Source organism: Eschrichtius robustus, chromosome 6 (assembly GCF_028021215.1).
Source record: "Eschrichtius robustus isolate mEscRob2 chromosome 6, mEscRob2.pri, whole genome shotgun sequence".
NCBI lineage: Eukaryota > Metazoa > Chordata > Mammalia > Artiodactyla > Eschrichtiidae > Eschrichtius > Eschrichtius robustus.
Window position 1 is genome coordinate 7,360,363 of NC_090829.1, and position 21,891 is coordinate 7,382,253.

Consider the following 21,891-nt stretch of genomic DNA (forward strand, 5'->3'; position numbering starts at 1 on the left):
GCAAAGTAGAAAAACTGGGGGCGAGTGCGGGACTGTTTCTAAAACCATAACACTCTTCTTTAGCTAGATTTTTTTTCCTGAGTGACAACGGGCAAGATGCAGTGGATCACTCCAGAGACACAATAAGTGTCTCTCCTCTCGAAAATCTCTCACTGATGGGCTGTGGATTTTTATGAAACTTCACACAAGTGCAACAATTCTGAACACCTTCCTCAACATGCTTACAACCTAAGAACTAAGGATGTAATCAGTCATCAACCAGATCGTACATTTGCCCTGTAAACTCAATCTGCCAGAAGAAGAAAACACACCACCAGATTAAGAGCTTTTTAAAATATAATTTAAAACTATTTTGTACCAGTACAATATATTAATTTTACAAATGTAAAATTTTATCTGCTGTTAAAGCATTTGCAAAAAACCACACATCCTACTTCAGCTTTATTGCACAATATCTATAAGAAAATATTAATTTTTAAATTAGAAAACATAAAAATGCTTTCAATATAGAAGACACAATCTGATTTTAAAGACAATACTCTATAAGGAGGTCTACCCAGAAAATAACAAACTTTCACAGGATACCAAGCTGGCCAGATGCTTCGGCAGATCCAGTACAAAGCACTGTTGAAAACCAGTCCAAGTTACTTAATCCAAACTGTATCATCCTTCTTCATTAGAAATCCAGATGCCACTCAAGGTGGTTTCTTATACTTTAAAAAGTTGAGGCATTTCTCAGTTGTGAGCATTCTGAATATATCTTACATATGAAAAACAATCCTTCCAACTTCACAGCCATCTGCAGGGTTTTTTCCTTCATGCAGATTATCTCTGGCAACTGTGTTTAATGTCTATCAAATAATCATTTCAATTCTTTTATGCTGATAGAAAACATCAAGTTAAATATACCTTTAAACCTAGTCCTTTACAAAAATCAGTTTATAAATTTGTATCATAAAAATTAGTGTCGAGACCATCAAGGTGGCCTTCGTTTGTTTTATATGAGTTGGTTCTCCCAGAGTTGGGATGGTGGATGTCCCACTTTTCAATGTAGTGTTCATCAGGAAATAAATCCAAGCACTAAGCTGGAATCCCAAGACGGGTTAATGAGGTTGTATGATGGATTTTAGTGGGATAGTATTACCCTGGGTATATATACCAATGTAGGTATTAAAATACTGACAGCAAATCTTGGTGGTAATTTAATTCATCTCCGACAATGAATATAATCTGGAGATGCAAAAGGAAAAATGTTCATAAGTACATATCAGTTGTGTGTATTGTAGAAAGGGAAAAAAATCCTTATTTAGTAGAACAAGGATTCAATAAATTTGATACATTAAATAGATTATACATCTTTTTTTATTAAAGTATGTTAATTCAATCTCAAGTGTTTTCAAATGGATGCCTTTGTGGCCCAGAAAATTGCCTTTTGGAAATTATGGCCTGCATAAGCAAAGTCAAATATAGTACTACACACTCGTGTAGAGAAAGTAATTATTAAAATAGTGGTTATGCACTCACAAGTTTGTTGTAGGTAGACAGAATTATCAAAAACCCAGATGCTTATAAAAAAGTTTGCATTATTTAGAATTTCTTCCTTAGGAATCAAAGCAGTTGCTTTCTGGAACTGCATTTTTTCAGAACTGTTCAAAGCACCTCATCTAGATGAGTGTTTTTTAAAAATATATATAAAAAGTCTACCATGAGACTTCAAACATCACATATTTCACCTTTTACGGGCTTTTTATCATGCATCCCTTCCTTTAAAGTCCTTCAGAATAAAATAAAAATAAACTCTCACATTCCATTAGAAAAAAAGGGAAACATTCACGGTCTGAAAATTTTCTGCATTCCCCCAAATCTTGGTACTATGTGCAATTTCCTCATATACAAGTTTTGAGGAAACCCCTGATCATCTATTACTGAATATTCAGCTAATGGACATGACATAGAAAGTTGACATTAATTGTAGTGAATAGATTAAAATCTATTCCATAAAACAAAAATGTTCTATGACTTCAATTTAAATACATATCTAAAAAGCTAAGAGGAGGTGTTCTGTTTGTTTTTTAAAAGTGCTAATTATTACAAGTATCTTCAATAATACATTATGTCCAATTCTTTGTAAAACTAAACCATGCTTTAGGCACACTGCTTGATGAGTTTCTAAGAAGCAGAGGAAAAAAAATATCACTTGTCAATTAATCCAGCTTCCTTAATTTTACTGAAGAAGAATTTCTCCAGGATATTGGCACATTTGTAGTATTCACTCTCAGGGGGGTTGTACTCTTTGCAATTGGTAAAGACGCGCTGTAAGTCTGCCATGAATAGTTTCTTAGACACGTAGTACCTATTCTTGAGGCGTTCGCTCATGGTTTTCAGATCTGCACAGGAAAAAAAAATATTAGCCATCTTTGACTCCTTTTAAACACCAGCTGACAAAAGTGAGATCGGGAAAGAAATCTATGTCATCAGTTTGATCACATTTGCACCATCCCAATGCCTTTCTTTAAGAGAAGTTCATATGATCAAGGAAAACAGTTCTTGAATCTTATGTTCTTCCTTTTGTGAGGGTATCCTGTGCAAAATCACAGTGTTTTAACATTGAAGGGACCATTATTAGTCATCTGGCCCAATCCCCTCTCCAGCACGAGGAAGCTAAGTAGATTAGCAGCAATAAGTACGATGAACTAAGTACTGTTAGCTCTTCATTCAGAATTATACAGAAGAGGCTTTGTCTATACATGGAGCAGAGCAGGTGGAACATTAGTATCGAATCATTTCATTACTTAAATCAGAACAATCAGACTGAGTTTGTTTCTCTAAATTCACAGTTGTTCTGGTGCTGCAGAGGTAGAACTAAAATGGAGAAACAGATCATAAATACATCTGCAAATACACCAATGACCTTGCAAGTAAAATGGTTCCGGTGAATTTAGTTTCATGCTCCATCAATGAAATAAGAATGACAAACTTTACTTAATAATCTATTTTCTAAAGCAAGTAAGCCTTGCGAGACAATTGTCAAAAAAGAATATTTTCCCAATATATCTACTTGCTTTAAATTATTTTACAAAGGAAAACAGAGCTTCATCTAAACTTGTAAGAATATAATGGGGCTTCTTTCGTCCTCACTCTCAGAACCACTTTAAAGAATTCCATGAAGATTAGAAGATGCTAACATTTGTCTATTTATAGGTCCCTAGTTGTCTCTAAGCCTGGTTCTATCATTAAAAATTATATCAACTATTAAATTGGATTAGCAGATACACACTACTATATATGAAATAAACAAGGTCCTATTGTATAGCACAGGGAACTGTATTCGATATCCTGTAATAAACCATAATGGAAAAGAATATGAAAAAATTTATATAAACTATGCATGAAAAAATAAGTCAAAATCACTAAAGAAATACTTCTGACTACCAACAACCCAAATTCCCACTATATTATCAAATTTTCCAGAGGGAGAGAAACTGACAACCAAATACACTGGGATTATCATTTAATAAGATAAATAAACTTATGTGCAACATCCCAAAATGGGGAGAAATTCATTTGCATCAAAATCCTAAATCTACCACAAAACTCCAAAGGAAAAATAGGAAATATCTGCTTTCGCCTATTTCCTTTGACTAAAGCCTTTTTTTTTTTTTTAATAAAGCCTATCTTGGTTAGAAGTATGTCATCACATCTGTGAATTCAACTTTCCATTTTCTTTCTTCTCTAACTGAAACAGTTTGGAGGGAGAGAAAAACTGAAAAGTGTTGAGCTACACAAAGGCTTGACAAACAGCCCAGTAAACGTGTCACCTGAGTGTAACTGAACAGCTGAAGAGGTGCTCTCATTGAATAAAGAAAGAGCAGTGGCACCGGCCTCTCTGGGTAAAACTGTATGCTTACCCTCCCCCCACCTAAATGCCCACCACTTAGGATGTGCTGCCTGATACCATGTTTACCATGTTTAGAAGGAAGAGACGTGTGACCGAAAAAACAAAAATAAAAAAAAAATAAAGGGGGAAAAAAGAATGAAACTTGACACAAAGAAGTTTATGCAAAAGCTTTCCCCACTATTTTTTGGAAGGCAGGAGGAAAGGAGCGATGGGGAGAGCTTCAAATACAGCAGAAACAAATCATGAAAGTGTTTGGAGCTTGCTGAATAATTACAACCAACTCTGCGTGTTTCCTTTCTCTATTTCCTTTCCATTCTGAAGTTATAGATAACAGCTTCCTTCCTCTGGCCTTCTTAGAAGCTTTTGGTTGACCAAATGGCCTGGGTCACAAAAGAAGGTGACTGAACACTGGTGAAAACAAACATGGAGACACCACTAAATTATTCATTAAATCCCCAAAAGTTGGCAGTTCTGGGTAAATAGGAAAGCCCTGCCTAGCTATCCATGTGTGAGAAGCTTGGGCCGCTCCTCAGACGCTGTACTGAATGCCATTTCCTTAACGAAACAGGTTGGATCTCATCCATATGGAAGAAAAGAGGTTTTTTTAGGGCATGGGGGGGAAGAGAAGAAATGTTTTTTTGAAAAAGCCATGAAGGCAATGGCAGAAAAAGTGGACTTACTGATTGTCAGTCTTGTCCTCAAAGACATGACCATCTTAGGGGCAAGGGCATCCCAAGAAAAAAAAAGCATCGCTCCAAGCAAAGAGTACCATTTCCTGTTTTCATTAACGCTGCTCACACACACCTCAGCCCACCACTGGCCTTGCTCAGTGGGGTCAATTGTCCCCTCACGAGCATTCAGCTGTGCGCACAAGTGGTGTCCAACTGGCGAGGTTCCCACCCTCCTCTGGCTGGACCAAGCAAAAAACTTCCAGAGAGCAGGCTGTGAGTAGGCTATGACAGACAGGACCCACGGGACCTGCCACCGCAGGGCTTCAGAGTGCACGTGGACAGGGCCGAAGACCGTTCTCCCCAGGCTCACGCAACCTCCCGTGAGCATTTCACAAAAGAACCTGAGGCAGCCCAGGTGACGAGGATGCAAAGGTCAGGTAAGTCTGGAAATGGACTTGAAGGGTTTTAGCATATTTTTCACATCCTGGGAAATAGTGATTCCCAAGTCACCCTTCCAGTCAGAATTCTACACTCCTTCAACCCTTACTCTGATTTTCATGTACTGAAATACACAGAAGCGAGGCAGATAGAAAAGGGAAAGAAAAGCGTATGGATGTGTGTCCACTTTAAGGATCAGAGACTACTGAAATCATTACCACCACTATGTAAAACATTCGTGTGATAATGCCACAGAAAACATCTACAAATAACTCTGTTATCGGGGAGCTAATGGGTCCCTTTCACTCTTCCTTTCACATCTTAATACCTTCTTAGCACCAGGTAGAAAAGGGACAGAAGATACAGGCTCTCTCCAGAAAAATGGCCACACAGCTGATTGGAAAAAAAAAAAAAATTCAGCTAGTGGTCTGTCATCTGCACAATGCCAAATTAGTTTAATTTGGGGATTCTCAATTGACTCAATTAATCATTCCTTTTAGCCTGGTGCAGACACAGCAGCAAATTCCACAACTCTACATTTCTAAAGGCATTTTTTTGTTTTGGGATGTGGGACAAAGCTTAAAATAGGAGTATAATTAGTGACACTCAGTCTCCTTCAGGAGCATGGAAAATCAAGAGCTGCATTAATGATGATTTCTCCATCTAAGAGTACAGCAGCCAAGCGGCTTGATCTAACTTCGTCTGTTTACCTTCAAAATTTCTCAGACTCTCCAAGCATATCAAGAGGACAAGCTGATGTTTTTCCATTTGCAACCAAACAGAATATAAGCAAGGTTATGTCCACACAGCTGACTCTCATCCCTAGTGCTGTCTGCAGCTGGCATTGATGGTGTGGGCGCTACAGGGCAGCAGCAGGAGCCTAATGAACACGGCCATCCCCATCCCTTTACCCTCCTGCTCTGATTCCACCGGCCCTCCACCCTACAACGGAAGAGTGCACATCAACCTCGGCACCCCTCTGTCCCCCACGCCACCATCCAGAGAGTTTTAAATCTATACTTAGAAAATGTTAATGGCATTACCCATGGGGAACCTTATAACTTCATAATATCCCGGAGCTTCTGTTCTCTTCACGGGTTCCATGAAGGGCCAAGCGCTTTGATGGCTCTTGGGTAAAGAAAAAAGTAAGGTATCTAATATGGAAATGCCATGTGGGAAATCATTTCAAAATATTTGCATGAGGTGAAGGAAAAGAAAACACCCACCTTCACCTGCTGGAGAATGCTCTTGAGTGTGCTATAAAGCTGGTCGGGGTCTCTGGGCTCTTTACTTGAAAGGAAAAGAATAAACAAGAAGGAACAATGATTAGCTTTCTCTTCTCTTGCCAAGTGGTTCCAGCTCATTTTTACATAAACTTAAAATTAGAACCATTCCAGAATTTTTTATGAAAATTGAAAGCTAACAAGTGTTGTGACGGTGACTACAGTCAGTTTGCCTGTTTTCTCTATGTTTCTGGGAGGGGAAAAAAAAAACACTTGCATTAATATCCTCTGGCCCATCATACTTACCTTTTCTCTTTTCCACTCGGTTTCCAGCCTGTCTCTCCTATATATCAACAAAATTAAACACTGAATGAGAACTGCTTTTGGTCAAGAGAATAACATATTTAATAGTTATCAAAAATACAATAAATTATAGCCACAACTCAATAAATGTCTGTATCTGAAAAGAGACTGAACTTAACTACAGTTAATTCTTTACTTCCTCATACACCTAACAATACAAAACATTTCCAAGGCTGACACTGCTCTATCTGTTAGTACTTTTTAAAGCAGGAACTTCAACCTTTCAGAGGAAAGCATAAAAAACAAATATGTCTGGTACTGTGGGTGGGTATTTTTTTAAAACCCTAAGTCACCTTTTTTGCTAATCACCCTGTGAAAGAGTTAAGCTGTTGTTTTAGGTTGGAACAAACTCTGTCCTGGTCTCTAGTTTATTTGGGGCAGACCCTGCTTGTAATGCAAGATGGTTTAGTGTAGCAGAAAGAAGACACAGCCTGGAGTCCAACTGACCTGGACTGATTTCTTGTTCTCTCCTTAAAAGCTAATGTACCCGAGATAAGTTAGTCAACCTTTGCCTCTGTTTATCAACCTATAAAACAGAACTCCAAAACTGAGCTGATGTGATTCCGTTTGAGATTAGTTGATATATGTAAAAACACACAAAACAAACAAACAAACAAACAGAAGAACGCCTGGCGCATGTAGGCATTCAGTGACAGGGTAGCTATTAATAAGGATAATACATGGAAGCAAAATTTCCAGGTCTGACAAGGAAAGTAAGATCTGCTGTAGGGTATACTCTGTAATGAAGAAATATATCTTGCCCATATACTGTCTTATTTTCTCTGGAGAATTTTAGTTTGTTTGCTTTGGTTTTGTTTATATTAAATCTTCAATATACTGGATGATCCTGGATTTGAACCAAATGAAAGTACCGATATTCATAGCTTTTGATCTACAAAAACAGCTATTTTATATGTTTTAACCCAATACAACTCACCTCTAATATACTCACAGAGAAGAACCCTTGGGAAAACTACTCTAAAATAGGGAACTTGAAACAAAGTATATGCTTTGCAATCATCTTGTTTAGAGGTTTGCGGAAACTAATTCAGCCTAAGCACAGTTCTATGCAGGTTGCACCCAGGAGGGCAGTGAGGCAGGGTGCCAACAGCAAGATGTCTAGAAGAGGCCAGGATGGGGCTGCTACTATTCCTGGCGGTCAGTGGCCACACGCTGTTTAAGGTTAAAGGGCTTAACCATCCTGAGGCTCAACCTTCCCCTCTGAGTAGAATTCCCTGCCATCAAGGTCACATGTGGGGAGTGTCCAGCACAGTGCCACAAGTAACAGGCGCTCATAAACGATGGACACTAACGGCTACAACAAGAGGTCGACTAAGTTCTCTTCGATTTGTTTGCACTGGGAAACAGAGAAAAGATGTAAAAGGAAAGCATTTGCTCCCTTCTTAAAGACTACAATAACACAAATGGAGACGGACAGGGGAAAAAGCTTTCCAAATCACTGCATTCTGGTACAACTGTTTCCAACACCCTCATGGCATTACCAAAAGGTTTTGCTTTTAGAAGAAGATCTATACATACGAATTCCAGGAATGCTTTCTATCGGGATCTGCCGGACTCCATCTTTAAAACAGGAAAGTCCCGGGTAGACTTTCCGAATCTGGGCTTGTTTTCTTTCTATCAGCTTTTTAATGATCTGTAAAGCACAAGAAGAAAATATGTTTAGTGACAGAAGTCTGTGGCTACAGTTTAAGTCAGTCAGTCTAAGGAGTCATTTTTCTAACAAAATTAAGTCTTCAGGAAACAAAAGGGTGAATGCTATTAAACAGTAAGACATGAAAGCATTCTATTATACCATGCCTTTAATGTCATTCACCCAGCCGTCTTTGAATACTTGTCCCCTGCCATTGAAAAGAAGCCAATACTGAGAGAACACACTGTCCCAAGGGCCCACTGTCCTCTTTAGCATAAGCGCCAAATGTTTTGCCCCCTCCCCTGGGAGCCTCGGCTGCAGCAGCCCAGGCAACGTCGGAACCTCTTCACATCCCACGACCAGGAACGGTTCCCTTCTACTCGAGGGGAGGACAAACTCACGAAGTCCCCAAAGCCTGGGAGGACGGCCGTCCTATTATTCACATTTTTCAAGGCTTGAGCTCCAACCTATGCTGCCTGCATCCAAAAAGCAGCTCTAAAGAGCAAAGGCAACACAACCAGGATGGGGGCCACCAGAACTGATTAGGGAATTTTGAGAGGTGTCCGTTTGTTTCATAAAATAATTCCTAATGCCCTGAGGTAACTATTTCCAGAGCAGTTCTCCCTTTGAAAAAGGAAAGGAAAAAATAAGATAAAATAGCCCTCAAAAATCACCATCTTGAGATTAACCATATCATAACTGAATTTTGGAAAACACAGAACAGTAGCAGTCATTAATTGAATTCACAAAGGAAAACAAAAAAATTCTAGTTCCTAACTGCTTGATCTCAGACATAAGGCTGGTAAATGCCACAGCATGAATGCATAATCTTAACAATTAAACATAGGACTCCATAAAATGAATGGGACTGGCAAAATATATTCCTGGTAAATCTACTCAGGGCTGTCCAATAGAAATGGCATGTAAACCACTCATGTCATTTAAAATTTTCCAGTAACTACTTTAAAAAAAAGAAAAAAAAAAGTAAAAAGAAACAGGTGAAATTTTAACAATATATTTTTATTTAATCCAATATATCTAAAATATTATCATTGCAGCATATGTTCAAGAGAAAAAAATTATAAGATATTTTACATGTTTTTATTCACACTATGTCTTCAAAATCAGAGTGTATTTTACACTTAACAGCACGTCTCAGTTTTGACTGGCCATGCGGCAAGCACCCAATAGCCACATATGGCCAGTGGCTACCACCTGGGACAGAGCAGATCTAAATGGATGCTCTGCATTTATTTGTAAGTCCAAGTCTTTTTAAAAAAGAATCCCTGGAAACAACCTAAATGTCCATTGACAGATGAATGGATAAAGAAAATGTGGTACATACATACAATGGAATATTACTCAGCCATAAGAAAGCATAAAATAACGCCATTTGCAACAACATGGATGGACCTAGAGATGATCATACTAAGTGAAGTAAGTCAGACATAGAAAGACAAATATCATATGATATCACTTATATGTGGAATCTAAAAAAATGACACAAAGGAACTTATTTGCAAAACAGAAACAGACTCACAGGCACAGAAAACAAACTTATGGTTATCAAAGGGGAAGGGGGGGAGGAATAAACTAGGAGTTTGGGGTTAACACATACACACTACTATATATAAAACAGATAAACAGCAAGGTCCTACTGCAGAGGACAGGGAACTATACTTAATATTCTGCAATAACCTATAATGGAAAAGAATCTAAAAAAGAATAGATGTGTATAACTCACTTTGCTGTACACCTGAAACCAACACAACACTGTAAACCAACTACGTTTCAGTAAAAAAAATTTTTGAAGGAAAGAATCCCAATGACAATTTCTTATATGAAGGCCTTCAGAAAATATAATTTCAAATATAATTTTGAAAGTTTTTTCTCTTCACCAAGGATGCCCTCAAATGTGCCAGCCTAGCAGGTGGCTTCCATACCCTCAGGTAGCACCTTGAGGTGACTGGTAATGGAGGTGGGGCGCGGGGGGCTTCGCAACCTCTCTGCGCCTCTGAGATCACTTTGGAGAAAGAAGACATTTCACTTCCGTTCCAGTCTCTTAGCTTCACCTCCCTAGAAAATGTCTTCACTTCATCACCATGTTGTCGTCTTTCTCTACTCAAACCCATCTCTCATTCCACTGCTGTTGGTGCTAGTCTTCCCAAACAGAAAATTGGGGGGAACGCCCCCATCTTTAATATTTCACCAAGTTTTAGGATGTCTTCCTACAAAGATCCCATTGCTTTTCCTCACTCTTACTTTGGCCCCTCCAAGCCCAGTCTCACGTAGCCTCACATGTGAACTGAGATTTAAGAATTACCCCCGCTTCCCAGCCCCTCAGACACACCCACACTCAGTCCTGCTCACGGCCTGTTCACACTTTCTCAAATAGTGGCCTTCATCACCCACACACCTACGGTCCCAGGTGTGCAGGTACCCGTGAATCCACTTATGTTGGACTCTGAATCTCTGCTCATGCTTGATTCCCTTCCAGGCCACCCCGTTCTAGACACGTGTCCCATGATGCCACCTCTGAAGATGCGAGATGATGCGAGGGCCGCTGCATCCCACCCTGCCTTGGAGTCCTCACTCCCCACAGCACTCAGCTCCCACCCGCCGCTCCGCCTGTGCAGCTGCACTGGTTCTCTCTCCACCCCCGCTAACCACAACCACGACTGACTGCTCTGTACGCTTCCACGGCGGGGAAGGCCCTCCATCTCCCTACAGTTTGTTCCTTCCCACTATTCATCCCTCCCTTCCCCAAGGGGGTTTCCAGAGTTGGAATAAATGACACTTGTAAAACATCACTTGAATTCTGTGGAAGAAGATATTATGTGAATCCAAATACCTTCTTAGGGCGACCTCCGATCTCTCATGCATTCAGTGGTGCGCCTGTTAGGGAAGGCTGGAGGCTGAGAGGGAGGTGGTGGGGGAGGAATCCAAGGGGAGAGAAAGGGGAAGGGGACGGGGCACTGTCTTCTCAAAAGCTGAGGCTTTGCTGCCATCTAAAATAGCTCTGCGCAGAGGGCTTCCCCTGCATGCAGGAAGGGCCCATTGATCTGGACTCTGAATTTGCGACCCCGCAGGGGGGATCCTGCTCTTGGCTTCTACTGTGGAGATGAGCTGGAGAAGGAGGAGCATGGTGACAGGGGACAGCAATGAGGACGGCTGCCCTCGGCTGGCAGCCTCTGATTGCTGCACAAGGGGCTGCGAATTCGGACCTGCTCCTTAAGCCCAGTGGAGAACAGGGAAAGGAGCCTTCTGTGCTTGTATTAACTCGCCAAGCACCCTATGTGGAATTCTGTCTTAGGCTGACGTCTCTGACCAAGAAACAACAGAGGTTGTTTTTATTTTCTAATCTAATAAAAGCCTTTTGCTCACTTCCACGGGAAGCATAAGAACAACTCTGAGCTACTTTAAGTAAAAGGAAAATACTTACTGAGCACCTACTATACACCAGACACTGCGTAAGGAGCTTTACATCTGTTATGTCAGTGACATCTGACAAGTAACTAAGAACTGGGATCAGGGAAATGAGCAGAAACCAGAAAACAAAGATAGGTTTAAGGCAGAGGTCTTTTTTGTTACTCACTAGAGAAAAGTACACTCGAATGAATAACAGAAGTATAAAGTGGGACTGATGTGGGGTGACCCAGGTGCAAATTCCCAGTTTTTGAACTCCAAGAACTAGGGGGACCAAGGGGATGATCCTGGGCTTAACACACAGAGTTCATTCATTTAATAAACGGCTTCTGTTACACTCCCCTAATTATGATCTCTGTATGTTTCTTTTCCCTGACTTAGAGAAATGTAAAAATTACTATGTAGTCAAATCTATCAACGTTTCCCTTTACTGCTTCTCTTTTAGTTCATATGCATAAAAGACTTCACCCCAGCATCAGATACCAAATCACTTGGTACTTCCCTTGGCAGTCCAGTAGTTAAGACTCTGCGTTTCCACTGCAGGGGGCGTGCGTTCGATCCCTAGTCGGGGAACTAAGATCCCGCATGCCATGCAGTGCGGCCAAAAAAAAAAAAAGAGTCCTCTCCAGATAACAAATCACTTACTATCTGGAAGTATAAGCCTTCAGAACTTGCAATGCAGAAGGAGAGGTGAATACAAACTAAGGTAAATATGGAAGGTAATGACTAACTGAAATTCAAATGAGTGGATCAAACTAGTGCTCAAGAAGTTCGAAGAGGAACGGAAAACAGGAGGAAGTGGTCGCATCTTGTGTGTGTGTGTGTGTGTGTGTGTGTGTGTGTACACGCATTGGGAGAGGAAGTGGGTAAAGGATGAAGATACCAAGCAAGAGGGTTAAAGCATCAGTAACAGCCTTTGGAGATTAGTTTAGAAAGGGAAATAAAGAGGTGGGTTTGAGAAGGATGCATGAGGCCAGCATGTAAGAGGCCTTGAAGGTGAAATTAAGATTTACTATCATATTTTACAAGTTTTGTATTTTACACCAATTTAACAGGTACTGACCCCCTTAGAAGTGGTGATTTAGAGCGGAGATAAAGGATACCTTCAAAGAAGAAATCTAGACAAAACAGAACAAACCGAGGTTATGGTACCCAGCAGACCCACACCCACAGAGCCCAGGGACGCACACTTCACCCCAAAAGAGACCGGTCTGCGCAGAAGGAACCCGAGTCAGTCACGTACTTACCTCCTTCTGCTTCTTAATGATGACAGAAAATTCCGTGTACGGGATCCGTGGATTTAGCTCACATCCCATTAAAGTGGCTCCTTCATAATCCTTGATGTAGCCAACATATTTGGTTTTGGGGATTTTAATTTCTTTGGAGAAACCCTGCAAAGTCAATGACTTCATTTATACAGGGCTGTGCATCAAACATCCTCTCTGAGTGCTAACTATGTGCTAGGCCTGTCTTGGTGCCCAGCACACGTCCAAGCTCTCATCCTATTATCCTGGGGAGGATTAGCAGGAAACCCTTCCAAGAAGTTCAGAAACATCAAAAATCAACTGTGCAGACAGGAAGCAATTCAACATAAAAAATAAACCTAGTAAAACACAAATAATATTAAAAAGTCTTTAACAAAAATGGCTATTAAGTAAAAATGAGGTTTAATTTTGCATTAAACTGCACAATTTCTCCCAAAGTAGAGAGGGGGGCCTCTAGGATGCTCCACAAATCAATAACTAACATTGATCTAAATTCTGAAAGCAAACTTTGTCCAAAAATATAAGAATAAGAACCTTGATGCTGAGGAAATGAAACAACTACTTGACAGGCAAAAAAATTCCAGACGGGCTTCCCTGGTGGCGCAGTGGTTAAGAAGAACCTGCCTGCCAATGCAGGGGACACAGGTTCGAGCCCTGGTCCGGGAAGATCCCACATGCCACGGAGCAACTAAGCCCGTGCACCACAACTACTGAGCCTGCGCTCTAGAGCTCACGAGCCACAACTACTGAGCCCACGTGACTAGAGCCCGTGCGCCACAATTACTAAGCCTAGAGCCCGTGCTCCGCAACAAGGAAAGCCACCGCAATGAGAAGCCCGCGCACTGCAACGAAGAGTAGCCCCTGCTCCCCACAGCTAGAGAAGGCCCACACGCAGCAACGAGGACCCAACGTAGCCAAAAATAAAATAAAATAAATAAATTTATTAAAAAACAGAAAAACTTCCAGACCATCACGACAGTGGTTGTTTCAGTGATATTAATGCTTTGCAGTACATTCATTTACATACTTTAAGCTGTAATAATATAGTTATACAGGGCATACAGTCATATAACGACTTTCTTTATGGTGCCTATTTCAAATTTTTGCAGAAGATTACTTGGACTTTAAATTTCCTGCCTCCTCTTTCAGCAAAAACTTATTTTCCAAGCAATTATTGACATCAGCCTCCAAGAGGACCACAGACAAGTCATCTAAGAAGCATGGCTGAGATTTCAGCTCTACAATGTCGTTACTGCCTAGGAAAGCTGACACTCAAGCCCCCAGTAAAACAAACCCACTGAGTTCTCTCTAGTGAGTTTTATTACGAAAGTCACAAAGGCATCCTAAAGAATGAGGAGAAAATAAATAGGAGGTTACTTATCTGACATCAGAGGAGTGAAAGCTTTCTAGTCATATAAGGACTTGTATTTTAAAAAGAGGTTAATAGATTTTATGTAATAAAATCTTTAAAATTCTGTACATTAAAAAAAAAATCCATATGCAATGTGGAGAAGCAAATGACAAATGGGAGAAAAATCATAAAATAAAAGGTTACTATCTTTACATATATGAGTTCTCATAGATCAATATAAAAATAAATATTTTAATAGAAGAAGAGGCAAAATGCAATGAATTGGCAATTCAAAAAAAGAAGAAATACAAAGGGTCAATGAACAAGGAAAAACAAGTCAAACTTCACAATAATCAAATAAATGCAAACATGCACAATTTGTCACCTAGGAAAGGGGTAAAAAAATATTTTTTTTTCAATTATGAACTTGTTTCCTGAGCCCCCTTATACACTGCTGACAAGAGGAGAAATTATTTGGCAGGGCATAACAAAACCTTAAATACTTCTGGAAGCGCACATTCACACACGGACACTTAGTTAAAAAAATACCTAAATGTCCCCCAAATGTGGCATTGGTTTAATAAATTATTCTCCATTTATACAACAAAATTTCAGAGAAGCATCAAAAATCATATTTGAAAAATCAGACTATATTAAGTTAAAAACGTAAGTGATTAAATTACATGCAATAATGAGCCAATTTTTGTATTTGTATACAGACAAACACACACAGAGAAAAAATATTAGAAGGGTATCTGTCAAAACGTTAACAGTAAATTTCTCTGGGTGGTAGAATTACAAGCAATTTTTCTTCTTTTCTTTGTGCTTCACTTCATTTTCCAAAATTTCTACAGTAACTATACGTTACTTTTGTCATCAGAAAAGTAAATGGAAAATGTTTAGGAATTTAGAATTACAAAGCACTATTAAAAAATATGTAGCAAAGTATAATCCTCAGAGTGCCGAGATGGAAACTTCTGACAGAAAGAACTAAGATGCAGCCAAGCTCCCAGCCGCCTGTGTGCTGTTGCACCAGGATTGTCGGGAGCCCTTTGTAAACATCTGAATTTCCTCTCTGCTGTCATAAATGAAGGTCTTCCAGAGACTGAATCTATTTCTCTCATTCATGGAGAACTCTAGTCCCCCAGCAATGGGAATTTCTCCTTAGCCTGGGGAATAGCACATTTTAGAATGTCGGGATGTAACATTACACTTCACTTACAGATGATGTTCATTCATTCACTCAACAAACATTTATTCAGTACTTACAATGTGTTGGTCATACCCTCTAGTCCAGAGTGAAGCTTACTTCTGGCTTAAGGCTTGCAAAATAAATGGATGCCCCTCTTATAAGCAGAAAACAGTGGGGGGCGGAGGGTGGGTACTTACTTGCATGAAAGCTACCTGAGTGCATATTAAGAAAAGAAATGACAGAACAGGGTTGCACGTGAAAAAACCCACCTGCTTCTTGAAATATCCAATTGCATATTCATCTGCATAGGTGAGAAAGTTCAGGATGTCATGTTTTATGTGATATTCCTTCAAATGGTTCATCAAGTGTGTTCCATAGCCCTGTGGGCAAGTCAGTATGCAGACAAATATATTAGGTTCTGGAGAAAAGAAAGTCCCATATTTTCACTGGGAAATACTGGCAAATTTAGGAGTATGTATTGCCAAGGTAACACCAACACCCTTCTTGCATTTCTGAACTTTGAAAATGAGCTGTAAAACCAAACAAATTCAAAATCCTTGAATGGAGATACAATCATCTTTTGAAAATACAAGTTTCTGGCTCTTCGAAAAGAACACACCAAGGCTACAAGCTGCTCATTCAATCCTAGAGATTACACGCTGAATATTAATAAAGAGGTTTTTGGAGTAAATACTGATTATGAATTTCTGCTTATGTTTAAAGTACTTGAGAACCTGAGATGAAAAGAGCAATGTAAATGAGAAGGGCTAATCTCTACTAGAATATTAACTAATCCAGGTGTTTCCTGCATACAACAAATCAGCAGTCCTTCCAAAGAACTGTATCATCACGTACATAGGGTTTTCAACTTGGTCTTATCAGACCTTTCCAAGCAAAGTCTGAGAAGCCCCGAACCTCTAAGTGAGCCAGAAGACATTAGGAAGTAACTAAAAATAGTGAACAATGTTAAATAAATTAATGATTGAAATATGAAAAAAAAAAAAAGTAAGTACCAGGTTTTTTGGTGATGTACAATGCTTAGAGAAAAATCTATAAATTTAAAGGGATGGTTTTAGAATCTCATAAAAAGAAGATGAAAGTAAATCCAAGCATCCAGATACAAATATCTTCACATCAATATTTTAGAATTTGGTGACACGCTTTTCTGAAGAACTCAAACATGCTCATAGGTATGTTATCATGGAACTATAGGCCCACAGGGGAGAAGGATCTTGGGAAGTCATCCGGTCTGATTCTATCCCATGTGACACTAGAAGTCTCCTGCCATCTACCTTGGACAGGTGAGCTGCTAGAACACCTCCAGTTTAGGGTGCTTGCTCAGTCCTTAGACCAATTAATCTTCAGCCACTGTTATGGTTGGGAAGTTCTTCCTATGTTCACCTGAGATCTGACCCCTCGTTCCTTCTACCTATTGACCTTAGTTCTACTCCTAGAATAACAAAGACTGGTCCCTGCTTTTAACAACTCTCCAAACCCTTGAAAATCATCCTCCCTCACCCATGCCCATTCCTACCTCCCAGGTCCCAAGCCAAGCTTCAGTTGTTCTTCATATGGCATGATCGGAAGACCCTTTCTCAATCTAGTCACACTTTACAGGGTTTTCTCCTGTGTAAGAGGGGTCTCCAACTCCTGGGCCGCGGACCGGCACCGATCCGGGCCTGTTAGGAACTGGGCCGCAGAGCAGGAGGTGAGCGGCGGGCGAGAAAGCGAAGCTTCATCTGCCGCTGCCCCATCGCTTCCCATCGCTCGCATTACCGCCTGAACATTCCCCCCACCCCTCCCACGGTCCGTGGAAAACTTGTCTTCCACGAAACTGGTCCCTGGTGCCAAAAAGGTTGGGTACCGCAGCTGTATAACAATACCCTTCTAAAGCATGGATCCCAAGACCAAGCATAATAATATTCAGGGGACAGTCTGTCCAGTACATAGGAGAAGAGTATTACCATCTCCCTATTCTGGAAATTATTCTTCCATGGATATTACCCATGGACATGTTAGCTTTTCCCAAACATATCACAACACTGACACATTGTGAGTTTGAATAAAACTCGGATGAAAAGACGAATGAAATCTCTCCCTTCTTGAGAAGATAGTAAAATGGGGAAGATAGACATATAGAACTCATAATTTCATATACAACTGGCTGTTCAATATGGTAGCCACTAGCCATGTGTAGCTTTTGAGTGATGAAAATGTGACAAGTCCAAATGAGACATACAGGTGTAAAATACACACCAGGGGAAAAAACTCTCATTAATGACTTTTAAACTTATTGCATGTTGAAATGGCAGTATTTTGGACACCTTAGGTTAAATAGCAAATACCAAAATTAATTTCACCTGTTTCGTTTTACTTTTTTTTTAATATGACTATTGGAGATTTTTAAATTACACATGTGGCTTGCATTTGAGGCTCACAGATGTATTTTTATTGCACAGCACTGGTACAGAGTGATGTATTTGTACCTATAATAGAGAAAAAGGCTATAAGATATTTAAGAGGGAGAAGGAAAAGAAGATGTGTAAGCTAAGCCTTAAAGAAGTTTTGTCAAGTGGTAAGAAGACAGATTGGAAATCTAAATGTAAGGAAAAATAAACCTACACAAAAGTATTATAAAAAGATACAGGAAAGTGGGTTTATAACCTAGGGATACAGAAAGGCTTCTTAAAGAAAATATAAAATGCAAAAGCATAAAGGACTGATTATTAAATAGACTATTTCAAAGGTTAAAACTTCTTTTACAGATTTCATAAGCAATTTAAGATACCATAAACAAAATGACAAAATGGGACAGTATAGATATACAAGATATTATAAAAAATTAACATCAAGAATGCATAAATAGGGCTTCCCTGGTGGCGCAGTGGTTGAGAATCTGCCTGCCAATGCAGGGGACACGGGTTCGGGCCCTGCTCTGGGAAGATCCCACATGCCGCAGAGCAACTAGGCCCGTGAGCCACAACTACTGAGCCTGTGCGTCTGGAGCCTGTGCTCCGCAACAAGAGAGGCCGCGACAGTGAGAGGTCCACGCACCGCGATGAAGAGTGGCCCCCGCTTGCCGCAACTAGAGAAAGCCCTCGCACAGAAACGAAGACCCAACACAGCCATAAAAATAAATAAATAAATAAATAAATAAATAAATAAATAAAAATTTAAAAAAAAGAATGCATAAATAATACCTTCGATAGGATCAATACAAAAAAAGATAAATCATCAAAGGAACAAGCAATAAATATAACAAAGAAATTTAAAAAAAAGATGTTTGATCCCAATACCAATCAGAGCACTCCATCATGAGATGCAATATTTCACTCAGCACTATGCAAATTTCTTTAAGGTTGACAATACCCAGGGAAATGGTACTCTCCAGCACCACTGGTGAAAGTGTAAATTGGTAAACCCACTGAGAAGGGTGATCTGGAAATAATTTTTTAAATTGAGACTCTGGCCATAGTCATTCCTACAGCAATGCCACTTTTCAGCGTCTAGAAATCATTTCCAAACAGAGCACTGTTAGTGATAGAAAATAAACATGAATGTCTTCCATAGGGAACAGTTACATAAATTATGGTCTGTCTACATTAGGCAAATCTATATAAAAAGAATAAAGTAGTTCCATATTAGCACTGTACAATAGGCATTTCTGCAATGATGGAGATATCCTTCATCTATGCTATCCAACATGGTAGCCATTAGTCACATGCAGCTACCAAGGACTTGAGTGACCAAGGAACTGAATTTTAAATTTTATTTAATTTTAATTGATCTAAATATAAATTTAAATAACCACGTTTATGTACTAAAGTTGAAAGATCCCTAAGATACAATGGAAAGGTTTTTTTCAATTATGTACAGTATGAATTCTAGTTATGTAAACAACAACACACCACACAGGTACATGTTCATGTACATAATATAGGGAAGCACCTAGAAGTATGCACACCAGGCTGACAATGGCTGGACGGCAGGGGGAAGGGGGGATGGGATTTTTGCTTTCTCTGAAAATGTATCTGTGCATGACCTATATAATTAAATGTTATTTTTACAGAAAAGTGGGGGGAAAAAAACTGGAGAAAAGGGAAGGGTTGGCTACTGCATGTGCACAAGAATAGTAATATCTAGGAATCAGTAAGAAATGTGTCTTCTCATGAAACTCACTTTAACCTAGATGTGAGTTTAACCTAGACGTGGTTGATGGAAGAGAGTTAGGCTTTCACTGTATACACCATCTTGTAAGGAGCTAACAGAACTATACATTTTCTCCCCTTCACCCACAATCCAAGGATTTTACTCAAGAAGAATAATAATGGTTCTTTTGTAAATAGCTTCTCAAAACCTGCATAAGATATTCTTCATCAACAGCCACTAATCTGTCATTTCTCCAAAGAAATTTTCCAGATTCCAACTGCTTGTGAGTAGGGACTGTGCCTTTTAACTTGAATCCTCTCTGTGTATTTCCTTGGTTAAAGAGGCACTAACAGTGTTAAGCTATTATATGCAAATGTTTAGATTTTTCACCCCAGAACTATTTCCCTCCTTTGTATGCCTTTATTTGCAACTATCACCAAAAGGATTCCTTTCCAAATCCACCTGGTAACTTCAGTGTTTATTTAAATACTTACTATGGTAAATAAGTATTAGCCATGTAACTTTAAAGTTGCATATAATGTCAAACCCAAGTAATTCTTAGATAAGCTATTCTAAAACCAGGTGAGTAGCTTTAAGTAAATTCTCAAATGTTATCCTGCATGTGTTTTGAGCAAGATAAATTCATATACAAATCTTATTTAAAGCATTCACAGGAATTTGTATATAAGCTTAAGTCTCCAAAATGAAAGTATCATTTAGCCAAGATTTTTAATATCTCAAATCAAAATTGTAAACCTCCACTTATGAACTTGCTGTTTTCACAAATAAGTGCTACCAGAATTGACTTCCATCAGATGCATCCATTCTATCCAGTTTTGAAAGATTAATCTTCATTTTCTAAAACTAGTTAAGTCACTTACAAAAGGTGGCTTTTCCTTTAGTTTTTCCTACTCAGTTTGTGATGTTTGGCCACCTTCCTTCAAGTCTTTAGAAAATTATATGGTTTGGGGAAAAAATATACACTGCCCTTCTGGGAAGTAATAAGACAAAGCATCCAATTCATATTAAACAGCTTTAGTTTCCCTTTGGTATCCTAAAAGTGTCCAAGGCAACCTTAACCAACCTTTCCAAACAAGCTGCTTGGTGTAGCTTTCTTTGCAAACAAAAATTAGGCAATCTTCTTCTGAAATTATAAACCAAGGACATATTTTCCAGCTCCTCTCCCTATGAAAAGCCAAACCAAATTTTTCTTTTAAGTAAGTTCCTAAATTCTGGACACTTATTGTTTCTCACTTTGGCTAGGGGGAAATAAACCTGTGATAAGCACAGCAACAGTACCATCTAAAGACATATAGTCAAAGGTCCTTGAAAAAGAGCCAGAGATCGGTTTCAGGTAAATGTGGGCCCTCACCTTCTCCAGTCAGAATGATGAATTTGATACTGATGAATTTTGTCTGCCCTTGGATGCTGAGTGTTGTGAGTCAAAGACAAAAGCCCCATTTGTGCTTTGTGAGAGGAAACCACAGCAGCTGTAATTGGCACCGTGACCATTACACAGAGGAGAGCCGTTAATGAAGCCAAAAGCACCCACGGCCCTGGTTTCAGCCGGCAGGCAGCGCATGACTCCTTCCAGAGATCCATTTTTGGTTTCTGTAACTGGCATTGCTTCATTGTAGCTGAAGAAGGCAACAATGTCCTTAGGCCTGCACTCTCCAAGCCCAGCGAGCACCTGAAATGTGGCTAGTCCAAACTGACACAGGTGTGAGTGCGGAATACACTCTTGATTTCTGAGACTTAGTACAGATCAAAGAATGTAAAATGTCTCAATAATTCTTGGACGCTGAGTACCTGTCACAATGACAACACTTTGGATATACTGAGTAAAATAAAGTATATTTTTTTAGAATTATTTTTGCCTATTTTCTTTTTTTTTTTTTAATGTAGCACTAGAAAATTCAAAATCACATACATGGCTCACATTTGCACGTTGCATGATATATCACTGGACAACGTTGCTTTAGACCTGCCAATAATATTTCTCAGCAGCCATTAGATCCTGAGCTACTTATCTTTCCACCAACTGCCACATTTTTGCATGATTTTAGGGCTCCCAAAGTACCAAATGAATTATAGTCTGAAGACGCATTTCTGGTTCCACTTTCACAAAAGCAGCAGAGGAGGACACAGCACAATCTAAATCTTTCTGACAATTGAGAATCTGATTTATTCCAGTCAGACTGCAATGCCAACCACGCTATCAATAAGACAGTCTGGTTCCTGGGGAGGAAGGGACCCATGCCAAG

General features: G+C 39.5%; 1 protein-coding gene across 1 annotated transcript in view; it reads right to left on the reverse strand.

Annotated features, from left to right (window-relative positions):
* Window positions 1–360: 360 nt before the first annotated feature.
* The window catches only part of KAT2B (lysine acetyltransferase 2B), a 103,996-nt gene continuing 82,465 nt past the window's right edge, over window positions 361–21,891 (reverse strand). The window contains exons 12-18 of the mRNA XM_068545854.1: window positions 15,748–15,858; window positions 12,918–13,061; window positions 8,133–8,247; window positions 6,537–6,573; window positions 6,234–6,297; window positions 6,051–6,135; window positions 361–2,387 (exon numbers count right to left, since the gene is read on the reverse strand). Coding sequence (XP_068401955.1) covers window positions 2,194–2,387; window positions 6,051–6,135; window positions 6,234–6,297; window positions 6,537–6,573; window positions 8,133–8,247; window positions 12,918–13,061; window positions 15,748–15,858 — 750 coding nt within the window. The 3' untranslated portion in view covers window positions 361–2,193. The remainder of the gene's footprint in view (window positions 2,388–6,050; window positions 6,136–6,233; window positions 6,298–6,536; window positions 6,574–8,132; window positions 8,248–12,917; window positions 13,062–15,747; window positions 15,859–21,891) is intronic.